This window comes from Haliotis cracherodii, unplaced genomic scaffold, assembly GCF_022045235.1.
Source record: "Haliotis cracherodii isolate W230 unplaced genomic scaffold, xgHalCrac1.p SCAF_33, whole genome shotgun sequence".
Classification (NCBI taxonomy): Eukaryota; Metazoa; Mollusca; class Gastropoda; order Lepetellida; family Haliotidae; genus Haliotis; species Haliotis cracherodii.
This window is the reverse complement of record NW_027266290.1, coordinates 604,757-627,096: the sequence shown is the minus strand read 5'-3', so window position 1 is coordinate 627,096 and position 22,340 is coordinate 604,757. Positions and strand designations below refer to the sequence as shown.

Here is a 22,340-nt window from a genome sequence, read left to right as displayed (position 1 = left end):
TGAAGATGTACGGTGGCCCATATGGGACACGGAGTCTGCTTTTCAATATTTTGATATTTCACTTACTGTTATCGTAACCTTTTGCAAATTAACACGATTTGTCTTACAAATATGTGATAAATCATGTGTAAAGAAGATATTGAATCGCTGAAAAACGAAACGAAAAAAAATACAGAAAACTATTTACACCGCGGTGATAATATTTACACCGCGGTGGAAATAGTTTTCTGTGTATTCATTTTAGTTTTTGACATTTTCGTTTTGAGTTTTTGACATTTTCATTTTAGTTTTTGACCTTTTCGTTTTGGTTTTTGACATTTCCATTTTAGTTTTTGACATTTTCACTTCACATTTCAGCGACTCAAAAGCTACTTAAAAGTACATTTTCTATGTTTTCGGATGTTTTTATATATGATTTATCACATATTTGTATGGCAGATTGTGTTAATTTGCAAAAGGTTAAGATAAAAGTAAGTTATCAAAATATTGAAAAACATTGACTCCATGTCCCTTATGGGCCACCGTAAAGATGAGTATCATGTTCTCCTGGTATGTCCTTTCTATTTCCAGCTAAGAATTAAGTACATGCTGTACCATATAACTCTATATACTATCTGAATATTGTGTAGATTAAAACAGAATTTAAAACGTTCTGATGCATTAATGTAAAGAAACATTCTTTTTCCGCTACAGATGCAAAAACATATATTTTTAAATAATAACTTTGAGCCTAAATATTTATTTTTTAAATCACAATGTCAATTTTTTGTCAGACATTTTCTTTTTTTAATAGTCTGAAGCATAATTACTTTTTTCAAACATTTTTTTTTAACAATTTGTTTCGATGAAATACCAGCCAAGCCCTTACCCCCCTTCCCGACCACCCACACAATATCAGATGGTCTGCCCCCAGGGCATGTGGCTTCTTAAGTATGGAAAAACAACAACATTTCAATGGAATCATCCCAAAGATATATATGAACTTTAAAAACACAAAGGTTACCTTCTTCCGTATCGCAATGGTCATCGACATTGATTATTTTCATTATTTAACATCATTTTTACATGGTATTTCTATCTATTTTTTTAAAGATTCTATTAGTCGAAATCAAACATCGTGCTTGCTACTTTATCAATATTTAACTATTGCCTCATTTCTTTCAATAATATTTCAATTAATGTGCATTCAATTAATATAAATAAAGATGGTTTTTATTCAAACGTAAATGTATAATACTTCTTACATGTATTCACTGCATGTCATTGTGTTATTAATATTTCATACATAATCTTCATAATCAGACAATTAGTTTTATCATGTGTATACAATGACCTTCTTATTTCATATAGTATTATTATGAGTCGATAGACTTCACAGACCATACACAATATATAACATATGATATTTGAGCACAGTTCAAGCTATTCATTTTGAAGCAGAAGTTTTAGGGAGGTGATGATGGTCTAAATTATCTTTATCCATTTAAATAATTTATATTAATCTTAGCAACAACGTTGAAACAAAGGAATGGAGTTACATGAAACTATAAGGGTACAATTAATTAATATAAGATATATGTCCAAGTCATGAAGGATATCAATGCATAATTAAGAAATCATTGGTAGTTAATAGAACCTGTTTGAGATTTTCACAGTCTTGCTCGATGTCATCCAAGATGTCCACAATGTGAAGCCTGTTTAGGACTCGTTCTGCACATACCTTGTAGATGTCCTCCCAAAGATGTCCCAAAGGTGGTCCCAAGAATGCCTGTCTGAGTGGATCTTCACAGACTTGGTGGATGTCTTCCCCAAACTGTCCCCAATGTGGTCCCAAGCCTGCCTGTCTATGCTGAGATCTTCACAGGCTTGGTGGATGTCTTCCCCAAACTGACCCCAATGTGGTCCCAAGCATGCCTGTCTAAGCCGAGATCTTCACAGACTTGGTGGATGTCTTCCCCAGGATGTCCTCAAGGTGAATCTCAAGGGTGTCCCCAGCTCGAGCTCCATGTATTGGGTGACTTCTCATCTCTGTGTCAGTCCCCGATGCAATCTGTGTGCCGTTCCGGACAATGCTGTAGTGAAACTGCGGCGTGGACGACGCTAGGACCTGCCACTCCACGACATCTGGCTTTGCCTTGGTGATGCTGAAGCTGATCGGAGGATCAGGAGGTGAAGCATGATGACTTGGTAGCTCTAAATTGGCGTGAAGTCCGATTCCTGGCGACGTATGGACGTGACCCCCGCTAGCCATGTACAAATAGTCCTTCTCCACCCCAGCGTCATAGTTGTTGGCGTGGTTGTGAGTGGATGATTCAACGACGACACTGAAACTCGTCTTTGTGAAGGGGAACCAGCTGCCGTCGACTTTCCTCTTGAAACCCTGACGGTAGTGACCTTTGCGCGCGTTCTGTCCAGTCCCCACCCAGTCTTCTAGGAAAAGGCTCGTGTCAGAATTGAACCTGACCTGCTTCACGGGGAAATCCATGGTGACCATGTGTGACCAGTGGTGATCGGTCTGGTCATGGATCCAGAAGCCAAAGAAGGTATGGCCATTGACGTCCCACACTCTGGATACCAGGGTATACCACTGATCCGGCTTCCAACCGATGGAGAAGTTTAAGGATCGGAGTCCAGTTCCCTCTCCACCAAAATTGGCTGTCTCGGTCCACAGTCCCTTGTAGGCTGCTTTGATAGGAATGGACTTGGTTTGTTTTGGGTCCCAAATTGAGTAGATGAACGCTTTTCCCCTCGGGTGATCCTGTAGACCACAATAGCCTCCACCTTCCATCCCGCCATTCCAGCTCATGGTGCAGTAGTAGGTATCCAGTACAAAACCATCTTTAGGAACAAGAATCTCGTTGCGAATGATGTCTCCAGGGAAAGCATCTTTGAAATGCATCCAGACTGAAGGGGCTCGAGCCATACTGAAACTGCAGAAACAAAATCTCATTGTGTATATGATCAATGCGATGGTCAGTGATGTGTTGGTTGTGTGAGTAAGGTCGTTAATATTACAGCAGTGCCAAGCCGGGGGGCACAACAGTATGCAAAGCAGGGGGCACAACAGTATGTTCACAAACTGTACCCATGTACAAGTTTCAATATAGTTTATTAAATGTTAAATGGATGTGCTACGAAATATCACTTGAAATACTCTCTTCTTATGTACATGGGGCGGTCGGTTAGCCTAGTGGTTAAAGCGTTCGCTCGTAACGGCGAAGACCCGGTTTTGATTCCCGACATGGGTACAATGTGTGAAGCCCATTTCCGGTGTCTCCCGGAGTGATATTGCTGGAATATTGCTAAAAGCGTCGTAAAATACTCACTCACTCACTCTTATGTACATACGATGTTCATATAGACAATCAGGCATAGAGAGAGACAGAAAGGCAGAGGCAGGCAAAGAAACAGAGATCGAGACAGAGAGAGTGCATATAGAGGGGTGTGAGCGAGAGAAAAAATGATGAAGAGACAGAAAGACAGAGTACAAACAGATTGCGAGAGAGAGAGAGGGTGAGTGAGAGAGAGAGAGAGACCGAAAGAGACAGTACAGACGAAGGGAGAGTGAGAGAGAGTGAGAGAGACAGGTAGAGAGACAGACTGAGAACAGACAGGCGAGAGAGAGGTAGAGAGACAGACAGACAGACAACAGACAGGCAATAAAAGAGAGGTAGAGAGACAGACAGACAGACAGACAACAGAGAGGCGAGATGGGGAAATAGAGGTAGAGAGACACAGGCGGTGAACAGACAGGCGAGAGAGAGAGAAAAAAAGAGAGGTCGAGAGACAGACAGGCGAGAGAGAAAAAGAGAGGCAGAGAGACATACAACAGACAGGCGAGATGGGGAAAGAGAGGTAGAGAGACAGACAGGGAACAGACAGGCGAGAGAGAGAAAGAAAGGTAGAGAGACTGACAGACAGACAACAGACAGGCAAGAGAAAGAGAGGTAGAGAGACAGGAAGGCAACAGAGAGGCGAGATAGGGAAAGAGAGGTAGAGAGATAGACAGACAGGCGAGAGAGAGAGAGAGAGAGGTAGAGAGACAGACAACAGACAGGCGAGATGGGGAATGAGAGGTAGAGAGAGACAGGTGAGAGAAAGAGAGAGAGTGAGAGGGAGACAGAGGAGAGAGAGAGAGAGAGAGAGAGAGAGAGAGAGAGAGATCGCCTACAATGTCTACAGTGTATCAATACATCACACATCCAAGAGCTACTCCTGCTAACATATATATTACCTTGTCCGCTGTATACCCCGATGCTGTGGTTGGTTGTACCGTGAGATACGAGCTGGATGATACGCTATTGAAATCCTACATTTATAGGCTCTGAAATTGCTTGATCAGGCCGATATGACAGAATCAAATTAAATATCGACCAATCGCCTCTCCCATACATTAATCCACTGGTCAGCGACTAATTTGTTTACACTATCACAGGCAATATGATATGACGTGGACACACAGGCTTCGAATATAGAGACTTGTCCCAAATTCAACATCATGAGTCAATTAACCTACTTTTGAACACGTTTGTTCCACGCTGTCATCTTTATTGGTCGATGCGAAGTCAACTGATCTGATTCCAGTGTAAATGGAAAAGAATTTAGACAGAATACACAATGTCATTTAGAAAGTGATCAAATAATAAATATTATATTTGAGCAACACTTAATAAGTAAAATACAGATTCTAGTACTTTTGGGGGGTTGAGACCCATCCGAGATTCGAACCCATACTCCCAGAGTGAGGCTAGCAGAAACTAGCATCTGTATTATACTAAGAAAGTGTTACCCAAAACATTATAGTATTTTGACAGACAAAAAATGTTCAAAAGTGCGTTTGACTTTAGCCCCAAAATATGGCTTCCTGTCGTTTATTTGGATTTTAAAAGCTTCGCATCACAAGATAATTTTCACTTTAAAAAGCCTCTGACTATTGGGGACAATGCAGTTTAAAAATGTATAGTCTGTGTGCTTATTTTTAATTTTTTGTGTGTGATACATTCTGTACATGCAAAAAAACTGACCTTTATGTGATCTAGATTTAGAGGATGAATATCATTTTTTACTTGTATGTGCTACTTTTGGCTAGTAGAATTAAATATTTACCATCACTGATGTGAATATGCCTGCATTTAAAATGATTGTAGGCACGAACGACCATGAACAAATCAAATCATAATACATGTTTATGTATCCATGCTTATGAAAGAACAAAGTGTTTTATAAACAATACCCCTATCATACTTGTTATTTGTATGTGGGCATATGACCTTCAATGATTAATAATTGATCAATAACAGGGCTTTAGACGACATAGCCACCTGTACCCCACAAGGATTATACAAACCCTCGACATGGGTTCAAATAAGCTAAATTACAAACGCTGCCGGGGATCGAACCCCAGACCTTCCGCTCTCCGGGCGGACGCTCTACCACTAGACCACTGAGGCGGTCCCTTTAGATGTTAAGCTTTTCAAAACATAGATATAAGAATTGAAATATGTGCACGTAAAGAAACTCTTTAACTTTCAACGATTCATCAGCCCGATATGTTCAGTACCTGAGACTGAAAACCATGTACCAAACTGCCTGACAAAAGTAAGTGTACATGTGACAAACAACGTTATCAGAACGCTACAAGTGTGAAGCCCATTTCTGGTTTCCCCCGTCGTGATATTGCTGGAATATTGATAAAAGCGGCGTTGAACAATACTCACTCACTCACTCAAAACGCTACAAGGCTGAAAACGCTGAAACACTGCAAACGTAAGGTACAAAAAGACAACTTTGACACCTGTATCAATTACATCACTATCGAATGACCATGTCATCTGTGTCATTTTTGGCCTGGTATTTTTATGGGTGTATAGTTTCGTTTGCCCGGTAGTGTATTTGGCTTCCCACGCTATGATACATACATTTAAATACATTACTGAGAAAATAGGAAGTGATGTTAGCAATATCAAAATGTGTGTATTCAATACTCCACTCAAGAGGAAATGTATAACATTATATGATATTTAATTCAAAACTACATGTATAAATATTTCCCTGTACATGCATTATAGGTCATAATGGTCTTGAAAGCAAAATAAAAGTTGACTTAATACGCCACATACGAGGGGGGTTCAATAAGCATCCTGGAAGCGTCTTCCACGTAGGGCAGGTTTCATTTGCCGGAACAAGAATAGTCACTGGGGGCTAAGTCTGGGCTGTACAGTTAAATCACCCACCCTACAGCCCAGACTTAGCCCCTGACTATTTCCTGTTCCGGCAATGAAATCTGCCCTACGTGGAAGAGGCTTCTAGGATGACGAGAACATAAAGGCTGCCACAGAGGCGTGGTTGGAGGGCCAATCTGCGGATTTCTATAAAAGTGGTATTAAAAGCTTGAAGGACAAATGGAATAAGTGTATTGAGGTGAATGGAGATTATATTGAAAAATAAAAGTGCAAAAGAGATTCTGCGACTGGTCTTATATTGAGGTTGCAAAACTTATTGAACGCCCCTCGTACATCTATTTCCATCAGTTACTAAATCACGGAGCATGTTGGTCATATCTGACGTTGCTACATCCCCTGTCAGCCGTCCCGTGTGTTCTGGGACATGCTATTTTAGCCGCTGATGAGTTTAGCCTTGACACAGTCCCCGCATCCCGCGTGTCTACCTCGCTATAGTTACTGCTGACACTCCATCTGATGGCATCTCCGTCCTATACACTACATCATTTTCAGTAGGCCATGTACTTTTAGCATTATCAAGGACAGTGTTAAGCAGTTTTAGAATTTCAGTGATATTTAGATATAGGGTCCCGACGGTATTCGAATACTGGAGCATGGGTCGTGTTTGAAGGGCGATTGAATTCGACCTGGGTGGGATGGGGTGGGAGGGAGTGAGTGAGTGAGTTGGGTTGAACGCTACTTTTAACAGTATTCCAGTTATATCACGGGGTGATGCAGGTCTCAGACGTTTACCACTTCCCTGAAACTCATGAGTACGGTTATGGTGATGACAAACCTACAAACATAATCGGGGCGAACCGGGATTCGAACCCACAACCATAGGTTTCTGGCGTGCCCAAGGGACGCAACTCTGCACAGCGATTCGCGGCGCCTCAGACGACTGGCCCGTGCCCAAGCTCCTCACAGCGATCGTCCGTTGGCGGAGCTCTCTATACTATCGCTGCCACCAGTCAAAACTCCCACTGTGATAGGTGGCCCCAACCATGCTTGGAGTTGCTTGGAGTTGAACTCGCAACCGAATGACTGTCGTCACGCCGAATACACTTACCGCTGATAATTTACTTTCTTTCTTTGTCAATTTGAATTTCTATTTCATTAAAAGTATCATCTTTAATTGATATCGTAAGAATGTAAGGGAGAAGTTGGATGATATTCCGTTAATCCGCAATCTCGAACCAATTTGATTATTAAAACAACAAAGTAAAATCATCTGGAAAACATGGTCAGTCATAAACCTTTTCAAAATGAAATATGATGACATTCCCAAAGACATAAATATAAATAAAAGTAATAAACGATACTACATATGGGGTTAGAGGGCAAATTTCAAGATTCTTGTAATGGCCGCGCCCACACTGGTGGCAGCGATGTTACCGAGAGTGTAACATGGGTGTCACGCGCTGGGAAGGTGCTTGGGCCGTGCCCGACCAGGCGAGATAATCCATGTTCAGCTCTCCAATACTCGTGCACAAATATGCGTGGCGTACTATCGTAGGGGGTGCTTGAGTCAAGGTCGGGATCTGGCACAAGGGGCCATTTATTCTAACCGCCAGAGTCACATGAAACGTATCTGTGGTCTAGTAGATAGAGGGTCTGGTCAGAGAAGGTCGGTGGTTCGATTTCTTGGCTGTGTCATATCAAACGACGTTAAGAGATGGTACGTATTGTTTCCTTGCCTGGCGCCCGGCATTAAGAGGAAAAAACCAGGACTGTGTCAGTAAACTTTGTAAAACACGTTGAATCCTACGCACTGCACCTCACCTCAAAACCGAGAAAATACCCAGAGTTTTGACCTCCACAGAAAACATGCTCAGTGTTGAGTACAGGCTGTTCACCACACACCCCCCCCGCCCCCAGTTCAGCTTGAGGTGAGGTGAAATAGGGTTTAACGTCGCGTCCAAGATTATTGCACTTATATAGCGACGTGCAAGCATGTGTGTGTGTATGTGTGTGTGTTTGTGTGGCTGCTTGTACTAATCCGGTCTGATGCCGATTTATAGTGCTAGCACACTGAGATACCATGCCGCAGTTTAACATGAATACCCCACTCAGACACAGTATACTGACTCCGAACCGACCAGTCCTTGTTTTAGCCCCTTAATGTCGAGCGCCAGACAGGGTAACAACAAGTACCATCTTTTAACGTCTTTTGGTATGACGCGGCCGGGGGTCAAACCCCGGACCTTCCGCTCTCCGGGCGGACGCTCTACCACTAGACCACGGAGGCGGTCCAGTTCATCTTGAATGGCAATAGGAAGAATACGTATTGGAAGCGGAATCACGAGTGTCACTCGTTAACGTGACGACTACATTGCACTATACAATATGGCGGCAGTCATGGCCATGACATATATGGAGTCATAATCATGATAAACATTCTCCATATCAAATAATATACATGTACCTAATTTACATTTACCATAAATACAGCTTTTCTCAAAGGTATGCGGTATACAGCGAAAGCATGTTATATCATTACACCATTATTGCTCGAGGAAATACTTAAGGAACGGAAAAAGCCGAGATGATCTGAATGGGTCGAATACTTACCCTCTTATGCCTATGGGCAAGGGTGGGGGTTCAAGCGGAATGATTTATAGTAAGCAAGAATACGTTATTGTTCGTAGGACAACTTTAACGAAAACAAGTTATTTGCGGTGATTTTATGTTGAGGCACATATTACTATGGTAGATGTAGAAATAGGCTTTGGTTTTATTGAGGCCTATTTGCGTCCATCACGTCAGGTACTGCTGATATTCTTTTTACCGAGGTAATAAAGACTATAATGATACGGAAAACTTTGGAAGAAAATGAAATATTGGCATAAAATTGTTACAATTTCCATTAATGCATTAAAATAACTAACAATAAGACAGTACCTATTAATAAGAGAACATCGCAGAACAGACATGTATATTGATGAACATAGATCCATGATTGCGGTACCCCTTTGCGAAAGAAATCTCTCTATAGAGGCTGTGGGCAAATTATGAAGCCTTGAAGTCATTAGCTAATGTTTTGTTGAATATATATTTGGACGATGTGTATCAACCAGATGAGAAAAGAAATGTCTCAATGAAGGAATTTGTTGACATACATGGCACCTCACAAAAGAAACAAACCGTCACCTTCTGTTCTGGAAATGGTTCTAAAAATGAAATTCACTTTCTGAAAATACTAATAATAGGTAAATGATTGTCGACAATAATACTTTTAGAAATATCTTTCTCTTCGATGTCATCGTATTCCAATTGCGTAGATCGATGCTCGTAATGTCCATCACTGGATTGTCTGGTCCATACTCGATTTTTCTACAGACCGACGTCTTATAGCTGGAATAATGCTGAGGGCGGCCTTAAACAACAAACAATCAGATTCTCCCACCCACCTCTCTCTCTCTCTCCCCTCTCTCTCCCCTCCCTCCCCCCCTCTCACTCTCTCTCTCCCACCCTCCCTCTCTCTCTCTCTCTCTCTCTGTCTCTCTCTCTCTCTCTCTCTCTCTCTCTCTCTCTCTTTCTCTCTTCATTGGGGAACCTTCATAGAGTGAGTGCCAAACTGTATGAACGTCGGAGCCAGTGAGATTATTGTATGCTTGAATAGAATCGATATTAAATGAATACATCACATGACCCAGCTACTTATCTAATGATGATATGGTAGTAGAATATGTAATATTTGACTAATATATCAGAATATTACTGTTTCCAAATTTACATCATTTTTTTGCAACTGAAAGATTTAAAATGTTCATGACATGTCGATAACACTGCAGGCCATGTGTTCAGTATGTTACAATAACAGCTGATCCCCATGTATATTTCATAGCTGTTATCATCCAAGTAAGTCGTGTTATTTATCTCATATGACATAACACACATCACGTGGCTCTACCATGACGTGGCAATATTTATTTTCAGCGTATATAATACGTATGAAAGGGTGAATATGTTTATATACACAGTAGCAATCATTCAAACTAAGTTGGACCGAGCGAGTAAATATTAAAGTCAACGCCAGGGAATAACCAGTCTCGATTGTCCGCCCAAACAGGGTCCATTGAGTGTACAGGGCAAAACAGAGGTGACGATTATATGAATGAATCACTGAAATGTAAGTACATATATTGGTTCATATAGTGTCAAATGATATGTTCACAACGTATTGTACGCTGTTGAAGAGTGTGAGTGAGTGAGTATGGGGTTACGCCACTTTTAGAAATATTCCAACAATATCAGTGAGTGAGTGAGTGAGTTTGGTTTTACGCCGCTTTTAGCAATATTCCAACAATATCACGGCGTGGACACCAGAAATGAGCTTCACACATTGTACCCATGCTGGGAATGGAATAATGTCTCCATTTAATATAAGAAGTTTTGAATTTATACTACTGAATACATCGGCGGGATGTTTGTTTGATTGTTTGTTGTGTAACGCCACACTCAGCAATATTCCAGCTATATGACGGCGGTCTGTAAATAATCGAGTCTGGACCAGACAATCAATTGATTGACATCAATGCAATTGGGATACGATGAAATGCGTCAACCAAATCAGCAGGCCTCTTACGACAAGCATAGTCGCCTTTTATGGCAAGCATGGGTTGCTGGAGACCTATTCTACCTCGGATCTTCACGGGTCGATATTCTGGGTGTCCACGTGTGAATATTTATGATAGGTTGCTTGGAGATGATGTCATTCAAACATCATCCCTTATTGCCATGAAGCTTGTTCAGCTTCATTTTAAATTAATAAAAAATACAAGGCACGAACACCAGTTGCTGTACTCCAGTTACGAAACAACATGAAATAGCCCCGATTCCTCCCAAAGCTGACTGATATATTAACATGTTCTTGGTCTTGACTTTGATACAAGCTAGTAGACATGCTTGCCTCGGGAACATGTACCGGGTTAGAAAAGGTCTTCAGCAACCCATGCGTAAGAGGCGACTAACGGGATCGGGTGGTCAGGCTTGCTGACTTTAATTGATGCATGTCAGCCATTGCGTGGATCGATGCTCATGATATCAATCACGGATTGTCTGGTAAACGCCTGATTATTTATTAACCGCCGTCCTTGAGCTGAAATATGCCTGGTGTGGGGTTAAACAATAAACAAACAAACGACTCATTATCTGATATGTTTTTCATTACAGCTTTTGCAAACATTTCAACATGGCAAGAGCGCCTTCCGTCTGGTTTCATTACGAGGACTATTTCCCTGGGGACATTATCCATCAGAGCGTCTTAGTCCCCAAAGACGGCGCCACATTGGACACCTACTACTGCTGCATGCAGTGGAACACCGGTGGCGAGGGGGGGCGGATACTGTGGAATACAGGACCATCCAAGAGGCAAGGCCTTCATCTATTCAGTCTGGGATCCAATCAAATCAAACCTTCCCATTAAGCCAGCTTTCACCGGAATGTGGACGGAGACAGCGAACTTCGGAAGCGAAGGCACCGGATTCAAAAGCATGAACTTTGCTATTGGTTGGCAGCCGGACCGATGGTATACCCTTGTAAGTCGGATGTGGAACTACGGTAGCCACACTTATTTTGGCTTCTGGGTCCACGACGAGACGGACAAACAGTGGACTCATGTCATCACCATGGACTTTCCTGTGAAGTCCGTGATGTTTAACACCAATACGGGAAGCTTTGTGGAAGATTGGGCAGGAACAGGGGACAACCAACGCAAAGCTCTCTACCGTAACGGGTTCAAGAGAAAATCAGACGGCACATGGTTCGCCTTTGACTCGGGAAAGTTTGACGTCGTCAGAGGGACAGGCACCCTGAACCACAACAACAACTATGACGGTGGTAGCAACCAGGACCATTACTATTTGGTAAGTGGGGGCACCATACAACCCTCTCCAGGGTTGGGCACCACCTCCAAGACGTTCGCTGTCACAACCCACAAGGAACCGACGGAAAACCCTATTGACTTCACAATAACCTCGGCCACGCCTCAACTGGTAACGTGGACTGTACCTGCGTCTTCAACGCCACAGTTCAAATACACCATCTTTGTCGGTGGTCATCTCGTGACCATGGACATCGCGACACAGGTCAGGTCTCACGTGGTGTCCGGGGCGCTCGTGGGGAACACGGTCAAGATCACCATCGAGGACATACTGGGTAGAGTCACGACCAAGACGGCCACAGTCACAGACGACCAGTAAATGGTCGAAATGTGTTACTGTTACAGTAGTTTATAATCCTAAAGATTTTAATCCTAAAACTGTATAGTGTATTTCATATAGCTATGAACATTTATTCAGGGATCCGATTTAACATTTTGTTATTGAGAATATCTACTTATCTGCGTCTATGAGAGTACGTTATTCGGAATTTCTCCTAATCAAAGTCTAGTTAGGACAGTACGTCATTGGGAATTTCTCCTTATTAATATCTCGTTAGGACAGTACGTTATTGGGAATTTCTCCTTATTAATATCTAGTTAGGACAGTTCGTCACTGGGAATGTCTCCTAATCAAGGTCTAGTTAGGACAGTTCGTCATTGGAAATTTCTCCTTATTAATATCTCGTTAGGACAGTACGTCATTGGGAATTTCTCCTTATTAATATCTTGTTAGGACAGTACGTCATTGGGAATTTCTCCTTATAAATATATAGTTAGGACAGTTCGTCATTGGGAATTTCTTCAAATCAAAGTCTAGTTAGGACAGTTCGTCATTGGGAATTTCTCCTAATCAAAGTCTAGTTAGGACAGTACGTCATTGGGAATTTCTTCAATCAAAGTCTAGTTAGGACAGTACGTCACTGGAAATGTCTCCTAATCAAAGTCTAGTTAAGACAGTACGTCATTGGAAATTTCTCCTTATTAATATCTCGTTAGGACAGTACGTCATTGGGAATTTCTCCTTATAAATATTTAGTTAGGACAGTAGGTCATTGGGAATTTCTTCAAATCAAAGTCTAGTTAGGACAGTTCGTCATTGGGAATTTCTCCCAATCAAAGTCTAGTTTGGACAGTACGTCATTGGGATTTCCTACTCATCAAAGTATTGTAGTTATGTTTCAGTGGCTCAGTTCAACAAAGGAATTTAATCCAATTTTATTTTTAGATGACAATGTGTATCAATTTTAAAATGTTGAGCTATGTGTTTGGGCATGTGATAAACTCGAGCACATCAAGCTGTACTGAATACACGGACACGGAGCTTATGACAAGTATGTCATTGTCATATTGATATCTTAAATAATGATATCCATTTTATCATAGTATTCAAGTTGCGTTACCTTGATGCATGCATAACAACGAAAGTAATAGAAATGGATGACTGCACACCCATATTTGATGGTGGCCGGAAATGAAACAAAGAAGACATTGTTGCTATTCGATGGTGCTGTATTTGATACTAGTATCATAGCTTTTTTCGACGATAGACTTGCAGTGTTTCGGCGACTAGTTTCAGCACACTTACGTTTTCATAACGTTTGTAACTTTTTGATCAGTTTCCGAGTGTGTACTATCTTTTGCCTGGCAGTTTACATGTATGTATTCACTTTATATGTATGGCTCTGAAATGTCATGTAGCTTCCAATAAAGGCCTACCAACTGATATGATTCTGTGAAAATAATACCTTACTATATGGGATGATACTTATGTACGCTACCTGTACATATCGTCATAACGTTACCACGTTACCAAACGTGTGTCTTCCTCGCTATAGTTACTGCTGACGCTCCATCTGATGGCATCCGTCCTATACACTACATCATTTTCAGTAGGCCATGTACTTTTAGCATTATCAAGGACAGTGTTAAGCATTTTTAGAATTTCAGTGATATTTAGATATAGGGTCCCGACGGTATTCGAATACTAGAGCATGGGTCGTGTTTGAAGGACGATTGAATTCGACCAGGGGGGGGTGAGTGAGTGAGTGAGTTGGGTTTTACGCCGCTTTTAACAGTATTCCAGTTATATCACGGCGTGTCAGCTTAATGTGGGAGGAAAGCCCGAAGTGATGCAGGTCTCAGACGTTTACCACTTCGGTGAAACCATACCATACGAGCACGGGTATGGTGCTGACAAACCTAGAAACATAATCGGGGCGAACCGGGATTCGAACCCACAATCATAGGTTTCTGGCGTGCCAAGGGACGCAACTCTGCACAGCGAATCGCGGCGCCTTAGACGACAGGTCCACCCGTAACACCCTCATTAGCAGGATACTGTCCTGTCTGTCTATGGTGGCCTTGATGCTCGTCACGCCGAATGCTCAGTTTCGATTCCCCTCACAGGTACAGTGTATGAAGCCTAGTCACACACTCATACACCGCGCACGCACGCACGCACACAAACACGCGCGCGCGCACGCAGGCACGCAGGCACGCGCACGAATGATGCACGCCGCCATATACGTACCAATCTTGAGCGTACGTTAAATCATGCCATAACGCACCACTCATGGGATCGGATAGCCCGGCTATGTGACTGATTGCATGTCGAGGTACCCTAATGTTCTAGGACGAGACTAATGTTTCCAGTCACTGATTTGCCAGGCCCAGACTCGTCGTGATATAAAGGGAATATAGATAACTGCAGGGTTTAACCTCAGGAACAGTCTGCCCCTAGAGTTAGCCGGACAACACAGCATCAAGTCGGCTACACAGACAATGGAGGATTTTACGTTCCCACAGATGACGAGATTGCTTTGAATGACAAACGTCATGCGTGGGTGAAAAGAGCTTTTGTTTTGTCAAACATACTCATCAGTAAGCGATCTATTGTTGATAACGTTTGATAGCCACCTTCCTTGTTATGAAATCGCCATGATAAACAGCTATAGGGCGCACCTTCTGTTTATAACGAAATAGGCGTTGTCGCGAAAATAGGAGCCATGATTTGCAACTTCAATAGGTGCTCTGGTAGACCATATGTAAACATATTACATAACCATGCATAACTATATCATCTGAAATGCTGACAACAAAGTTAATACAGATTACAAACGAAAATTGCTTCACGAATAAGTTGCATTAATCTGGCGCTTGTACATGTACATGTATGTATATAACGCCTGTGACTCAGAAACCTGTATCCGCTCTTAATGTCATAAATAATTGATTTTTATCTTTTAAGAATATCATCAGCCGAGAACAGCCGACCGACCTTTGCTCCGGTAGGGTTGTCTGCATTCGTCACAACTCGCCCATTTCCGTAACCTGTAAGAAGTTCGTCATTGCTCCGAAATGCCCGAGTTGCATTCGTGACCAACTCGTGTTATTCCGAGACAAGCCGAATAGCGACTCGTGCCCCTATCATGGCCGTTTTTGCGACCGGGTTCCGTCTTAGCGCAAACGGGCATACGTAAAACAATTGTCAACTCGTTGCGTAATGGTTCACATATATTTCCCCACATATAATGTTTATTTCAGATGCAATTTAAAGCAAGTCTGGACATGCGGAATTATACACGTCAGTATGATTGAACACATTTAACTGTGTCTTGGGTATATTTTTAGATGCAAGACATATGTAAAATCAAAAGTTATTTCTGAGGGATTCTTGTCATGTGAAATCATTCGCGCATTCTGACTGGTTTGTCGTATTTTCGCACATAACATTCATCGATAGGGGGACGAGTCTTCTTGCAGGTTGCGGAAAGGGGCGAGTGGTGACGAATGGCCCGAGTTGGTCACGATGGGACAGTCGGTAGTTTCCGTCGGTCAGCTTTATCTTCATTGTGGTGTATTGTCTGGAGAGACTGCGAGATGATAACACAAGATAACTGAGTTTATCAGGGTGTTTGTTCTAAGATGATAACTAGCGTACACTGATTATTCTTAGTATACATATTAAGCGTACTGGTAAGTAAACATCACACCTTGAATATATTGTTGCGTGTACATACAGGTGAGTGAAACCACGCTAATTCTTTCAAGATAAGGTGAGGTAAAATGGGGTTTAACGTCGCGTCCAAGATTATTGCACTTATACAGCGACGTGCATGCATGTGTGTGTGTGGCTGTTTGTACTTGTCCGGACTGATGCCGATTTATAGTGCTATCGCACTGAGATACCATGCCACAGATTAACATGAATATCCCACTCAGACACAGTATTTCTGATGGCCCCCGCCGTGATATTGCTGGAATATTGCTAAAAGCGGCGTAAAATCAAACTCACTCACTCATATTATTTTAAACATGCCCGTGTTGATTAACAATTTGGGGAAATTATTATCGACTGTTTAATCCTCTTGCTACAGCGTCAGTGCGTCCCACCACACACAGGCATTGTAAATGGAATAACGTCTGACTTTAACTTTCATGGTTTGTGTAATTCTTTTCAAATTTGCATTTAACAAGGAAGCACCGCCTCTGTGGTCTAGTGGCAGAGCGATCCCCGGTCGCGTCATTAATTAAAAAAACCCGTTGAAAGATGGTACTTGGTGTTGGCTGTCCCGGCTAGCACACACACTCATTGGCGTATTCAAACCGAAACTAGGTTAAGCCGCAGTAGACCAAATTATTTTAAAACAAACGTTTTAAAATAAAACTTCATGCACGTTTTATTCAATTACTCATAATTCCCATAAACTCTTCCGACAACTATTAGTTAAATATTAGGTAGATTGACTTAAAAAAGATGTTTCGTTGTATATGTGTGTGTAGGTGGTTGTCTCTCCTGTGTTCTGCGATGAGTGAGTGAGTTTGATTATACGCCGCTTTTAGCAATATTCCAGCAATATCACGGCGGGGGACACCAGAAATGGGCTTCACACATTGTACCCATGTCAGGAATCGAACCCGGGTCTTCGGCGAGACGAGCGAACGCTTTACCCACTAGGCTACCCGACCGCCCCTCTTCCGATGAGACAAGGCTGGGATAACGCCAAACGTTGATAAACCCCTCGCTCCCTATCCCTCCTTTCCTTACACATTCACTCACTCACTCGCCTGTTTCCCATTTGTAGGTATACAACCATGTCAAGAGCGCCATCAATCTGGTACCATTATCAGGACAACTTCCCAGGGGACATAATCCAACAGAGCGTATGTGTGCCGGAAGATGGCGCCACCGTAGATACCTACTACTGCTGCATGCAATGGAATGCCGGTCTGCTGGGAGGCGGGTACTGTGGCATCCAAGACCACCCTCAGGGTAAAGCCTTCATCTATTCTCTGTGGGATCCTGCTCAAGCCAAACAACCTATAACGGCTGTATACGCGGGAGAGGGAACGGAAATCAGCCATTTTGGCGGAGAGGGTACGGGCCTGCATGCCTTCAACCTATCGTTGGGTTGGCAGACAGATAACTGGTATACCCTTGTCTCAAGGGTCTGGCCATATAAGGAGCATACGTATTACGGTTTCTGGGTACACGATCAAACGCAAAAGAAGTGGAACCATGTCGTGACTATGGATTTCCCGTACAGCAACGTACAATTCAGCACATCCACTGGCAGCTTTGTTGAAGACTGGGTCGGGACTGGGAACAACGCAAGACGGGCATTCTACCGTTCTGGATTCAAGCGTCAAATAAAAGGATGGTATCCTTTCTCTGTCGGCACCTTCAGCGTCGTCATGGAACCCCCCAGCGCCAAACACGCCCATAACTACGACGCCGGTACCATCAAGGACTACTTCTATCTGGCGAGCGGCGGTGACATTAAACCCACGCCAGGAATTGGTACCAGCCATACGTTCCATCTGTCAACTGCGAGGGAGCCCAAAGAGCCGTATATTGACTTCGCCATCACCAAGGCAAGTCCTTCGGGTGTTGCATGGGTTGTACCATCTTCATCCACACCTCAATTCAGATTCAGCGTCTCTGTGGGAGGTCGGACAGTTGCGTCGGACATCCAGCCTGAAGTCAGAAGTCAAGCACTGACCGGATGTGATCCCGGAGACGTTGTCACGGTCACCCTAGAAGACATCATGGGTGGCTGCGAAGAGAGGTCTGTGAAGATCTCTGATGTCTCTTGCCGCTGTCCTGGAGCCATGAAAGTATCGTGTTCTATCGTCTAGTACATTGTATATTGTATTTTGTTGTTGCTAACGATACATACTTTAATACACATACATAAAGCATCCCACCAATTGATATATTATAGGGTAGAGGGAGCTTGGGTTGTGTATGGAGACTGGATACTTGTCAGCTATACCTGCAAAATCAAATCTAATTTCTCAAATAAAACCATGAACCTTTAAATATATATTTGCAACATTTTTTTCAAACCTTTACATATTCCTGACAGGCACAGATGGCACAGAATATTTGTTAGTCCACTTCCGGGATTGCGAGAAGTGCATCATATAGATACCAGTTGCCTTGATATGTTAGTACACTAGTGTTGAAGTGGCCATCGTTTAATGTGTTTATACTTCCCACCAATTTCTAACCAAATGCGAAAATACATATATGTTTTAAAGGAGCACCAGGGTTTAAACTTCATGATGCCACAGGACATTGTGTAGTGTGTTTAATAAAGAATACGGTTCACATAATACGTAACTAACATGTTGTTTGTTTCGGACAATGATGATGCAATAATGATTGGCAATCATAATACTATTTGTGTGCCTTAAAACCTTGATAGAACAATTAATAAAGAGTTCTGAATGTTAAACCTTCTATCTATTTTCTTTTATCTGTTTAAAAAGGAGACTTAAATTACTTACCATTGGGCCTCGTATTCGTCTTCAGCAACCCGTGTAGATCCGGGGTAGAATAGGTCTTCGGAAACCCATGCTTGCTGTAAAAGGCGACTATGCTTGTCGTAAGAGGCGATTAACGGGATCGGGTGGTCAGGCTCGCTGACATGGTTGATGCATGTCATCGTATCCCAATTGCGCAGATGATGCTCATGATGTCAGTCACAGGATTGTCTGGTCCAGACGCGGTTATGTACAGACCGCCGTCATATAGCTGGAATATCGCTGAATGTGGCGTTGAACAACAAACAATCAAACAAACCATAGCCACATGAAATATCTGCTTGAATCAGAATCGATTGTGCGATTCAGACAATAACGCCGAGTGTGGCGTTAAACAACAAACACACACAACTTGCGCTACTAACAAAGTAGCTCAATTTCTACTTTAAAGACATGTGGCAGACTTTTTTTCAATAGTCTAAAGCACGCCGACATAGTTTGTGCTCCATCGAGAAGTCAAGTATGGAATACGAGTGCACTGCGCTATATGATATAGCATTATTAGAGTCGTACGGCATCCAGATCTCGGACTTTGTTCTCGAATGCGACCGCTTTCCTTGTGAGAAGTGTGTGAGTTTAGCGCCGCTTTGAACAGTATTTCAGTTAATGACGGCGTGTTAGCTTGATGTGTGGTCTTCGACATGCACCATTTTGGAAAACCCATGAGCCCGAATATGGTGCTGTGAGTTGTGATAATAATTCATGACACATGTGGCATCGTCGACTATCCCTGAAAATCATTCTATGACCAGTCAATTTCATATCAGATGCGGGGGCACGGGTGGCCCAGTCGTCTGAGGCGCCGCAATTCGCTGTGCGGAGTTGCGTCCCTTGGGCGTGCGTGGGTTCGAATCCCGATTCTCCCAGGTTATGATTATAGGTTTGATAGCACCATACCTGTGCTCGTGAGTTTCACCGAAGTGGTAACGTCGGAGACCTACATCACTTCGGGCTTCCCACATTAAGCTGACACACTGTTATATAACTGGAAGTACACAAGTACACACACACACACACACACACACACACACACACACACACACACATGTGCATTCACGTCGCTGTATAAGTGCAATAATCTTGGACGCGACATTAAACCCCATTTCACCTCACCTTATTAGCATTGGCGTGGAAAGCCACAGCCACCATAAACTGATGTATATTTTCCCAGGATCCATTCACAGCTGATACCAGGATGTCATGTATGACGGTGACGTGTGATGACGACGTCGTGCGGCATGAGAGCATTGTGACGTACTTGCAGACCGGAAACACTCTAAGACTTCGAATCTGCAGCAGCCCAGGGCAGACACAACTTGTATTTCAGAACATGTTCCAATTCAAACCCAAAGATCCAAAATCATCAGACCGCCGTGATATAGCTGGAATATTGCTGAGTACGGCGTTAAACAATAAACAAGCTTACGCCATTCGTAACGCTATGATCGTTTTGTGGAGAGGGGTCCCATGTACTCGTGCTCGAAGCTGTACTTATGGGACAAGGGACGCCCTAAGGTTTGTTTGTAGGATCATTTTCACAATCTGCAATGACATCTACCTCTATATATGTACATAACGCTGTCCCACATGGGTACAATATGTGAAGCCCATTTCTGGTGTCCCTTGCCGTGATATTGCTGGAATATTGCTAAAAGTGGCGTAAAATCATAATCAAAACTCTCAAAACACATTACATGTTAACTATGTTCTTGAATACATATCAACTGTTTTTCGCTCATACAACTGATTTTAACCGAGGGGCAAAAGAAAGTATACCGATTTTGTTTTATTATGTAATTGGAAATTGAAAGTTTATTTTAACCATCACTCCTGAAACAGTTTGTAAAAGGTACTATGTAGCTGGGCGATTAGCTGGTGTAACAATATATTGGCTCAATGGAGACTGGGGTAAGAAACCACATGACCCCCACCGAATTGGTGCCGAAAAAAACACATTTATTGATTTTCAGAGATGTCTAAGAAACCCATCAACAGTTGTGTATTGTGCGAATCATGTTTTTAAAACTTTCAAATAAAATTATATTTTCAAAAATAAAACCAGATATATTCTTTGAGTGCTGGCTGAGACCAGCACTGTTTATTGTTTGGATATAATATCTCTAACTTAAGATACAGTCAACTACGTTTATAACGAACACGCTTATAACGAACTGACGGATATAACGAACTTACTTTATTGTCTCTAAAATTTGCTGTCGTTATGCTGTATATATGCTTATAACGAACTACGGTTATAACGAACATAAATTCGAGGTCACTTTGAGTTAGTTATAACCGTAGTTTACTGTAGTTTTGAGAAAATCAACTGAAAGGTAAAGTGTTTTTTGCTTCTCAGTTTAGAACAGTTTTCCTTTGGGAAACTTAACGTTTTATGAGCAATGTCTTTCTTAAAAGTCCTTTTCGCGAACACCTTGCATCATCACAATTTAATTGTGGTATATAAACATATACTCCCGATATAGTCGGAATCGTGCACTTGACTTTGCTTTTAGCAGAGATTTCTTATGATTGTGGAAATGTTTGTATCTCTTTTATTTATAGTATATGTATATGGTACACTCGCCGTGAAAAGACTGGAATACTGTTCAACGCGGAGCTAAACACACCTCCAGGTATATGACGGCGGTCTGTAAATAATTGAGCATGAACCAGACAATCCAGTGATTGACATCATGAGCATCGATCTACGCAGTTTGGATACGATAACATGCATTAAACAATTCAGTGAACCTGACCACCCGATCCCGATGTTTTATGATGTACTGCAACATTCATAATGGTAAAATTAGTTTAAATATGAAAAGTTGAAGCCTCGACATCCAGCTCACCTGTGCAATTCAATAGGGTGAAACCACAACACGAGTGTTCTGCATGTCCAACATGCGCGGATCCCAGCAACGGTGATTTCAAATAAGATTTATGTTACTGGTTTCCGTCTCCTAATCAGCGCACTGCTTGAAAAGTAAAAGACGGTCTCAAAACCAGTCAATCACTATATCTGAAATATCAGTACACCTGCTGGAAACACTCGAGTCTTAAGCTTGCTTTTCACTTGGGGAAACGCAAACCAAGATAAATTATGCATTCCGTTCAATTTCTGTCAACACGAATTCCGGATTTGATAACATTAATTATTCTTTCAACAGGTGTTTCCAAGATGTGATCATGCATTGACGCAAATGCACTTTTTAAAAATGATACATTTGAAATCGAGCAGAGAAACGAGAAAGAAATGTGTAATGCAAAATTTAGTAAGTTTTCACTTAACTATTTAGTACTGTCTTCCATACTAACAGCGCTAATTACTGTTAAGTGTTGGCTTCCATTGTCTATTGTTAATCACCTATCAGCGCCAATCATCTGTTGGCTTCTCTTGTTAGTTTCTA

The 22,340-nt window shown here is 42.2% G+C and overlaps 2 protein-coding genes and 1 pseudogene across 4 annotated transcripts; 2 read left to right on the top strand and 1 right to left on the bottom strand.

The window, feature by feature from the left end:
- Window positions 1-1,584: 1,584 nt before the first annotated feature.
- Window positions 1,585-2,923, bottom strand: LOC139477432 (uncharacterized). Its single transcript, XM_071260001.1, has one exon. The coding sequence runs from the start codon at window positions 2,921-2,923 to the stop codon at window positions 1,919-1,921; it is 1,005 nt and encodes a 334-aa protein (XP_071116102.1). The 3' UTR covers window positions 1,585-1,918.
- Window positions 2,924-10,267: 7,344 nt separating this feature from the next.
- LOC139477349 (uncharacterized) lies at window positions 10,268-12,424 on the top strand (annotated as a pseudogene).
- Window positions 12,425-14,961: 2,537 nt separating this feature from the next.
- On the top strand, window positions 14,962-18,845 carry LOC139477402 (uncharacterized). 3 transcript variants are annotated; one of them, XM_071259965.1, is made up of 2 exons: window positions 14,962-14,985; window positions 17,190-18,845. In XM_071259965.1, the coding sequence occupies exon 2, from the start codon at window positions 17,200-17,202 to the stop codon at window positions 18,241-18,243; it is 1,044 nt and encodes a 347-aa protein (XP_071116066.1). In that variant the 5' UTR covers window positions 14,962-14,985; window positions 17,190-17,199; the 3' UTR covers window positions 18,244-18,845. The 3 variants fall into 3 exon arrangements, with proteins under 3 accessions (XP_071116066.1, XP_071116065.1, XP_071116064.1); XM_071259964.1 differs by lacking the exon at window positions 14,962-14,985 and adding an exon at window positions 16,006-16,080; XM_071259963.1 differs by lacking the exon at window positions 14,962-14,985 and adding an exon at window positions 16,063-16,126.
- Window positions 18,846-22,340: the final 3,495 nt, after the last annotated feature.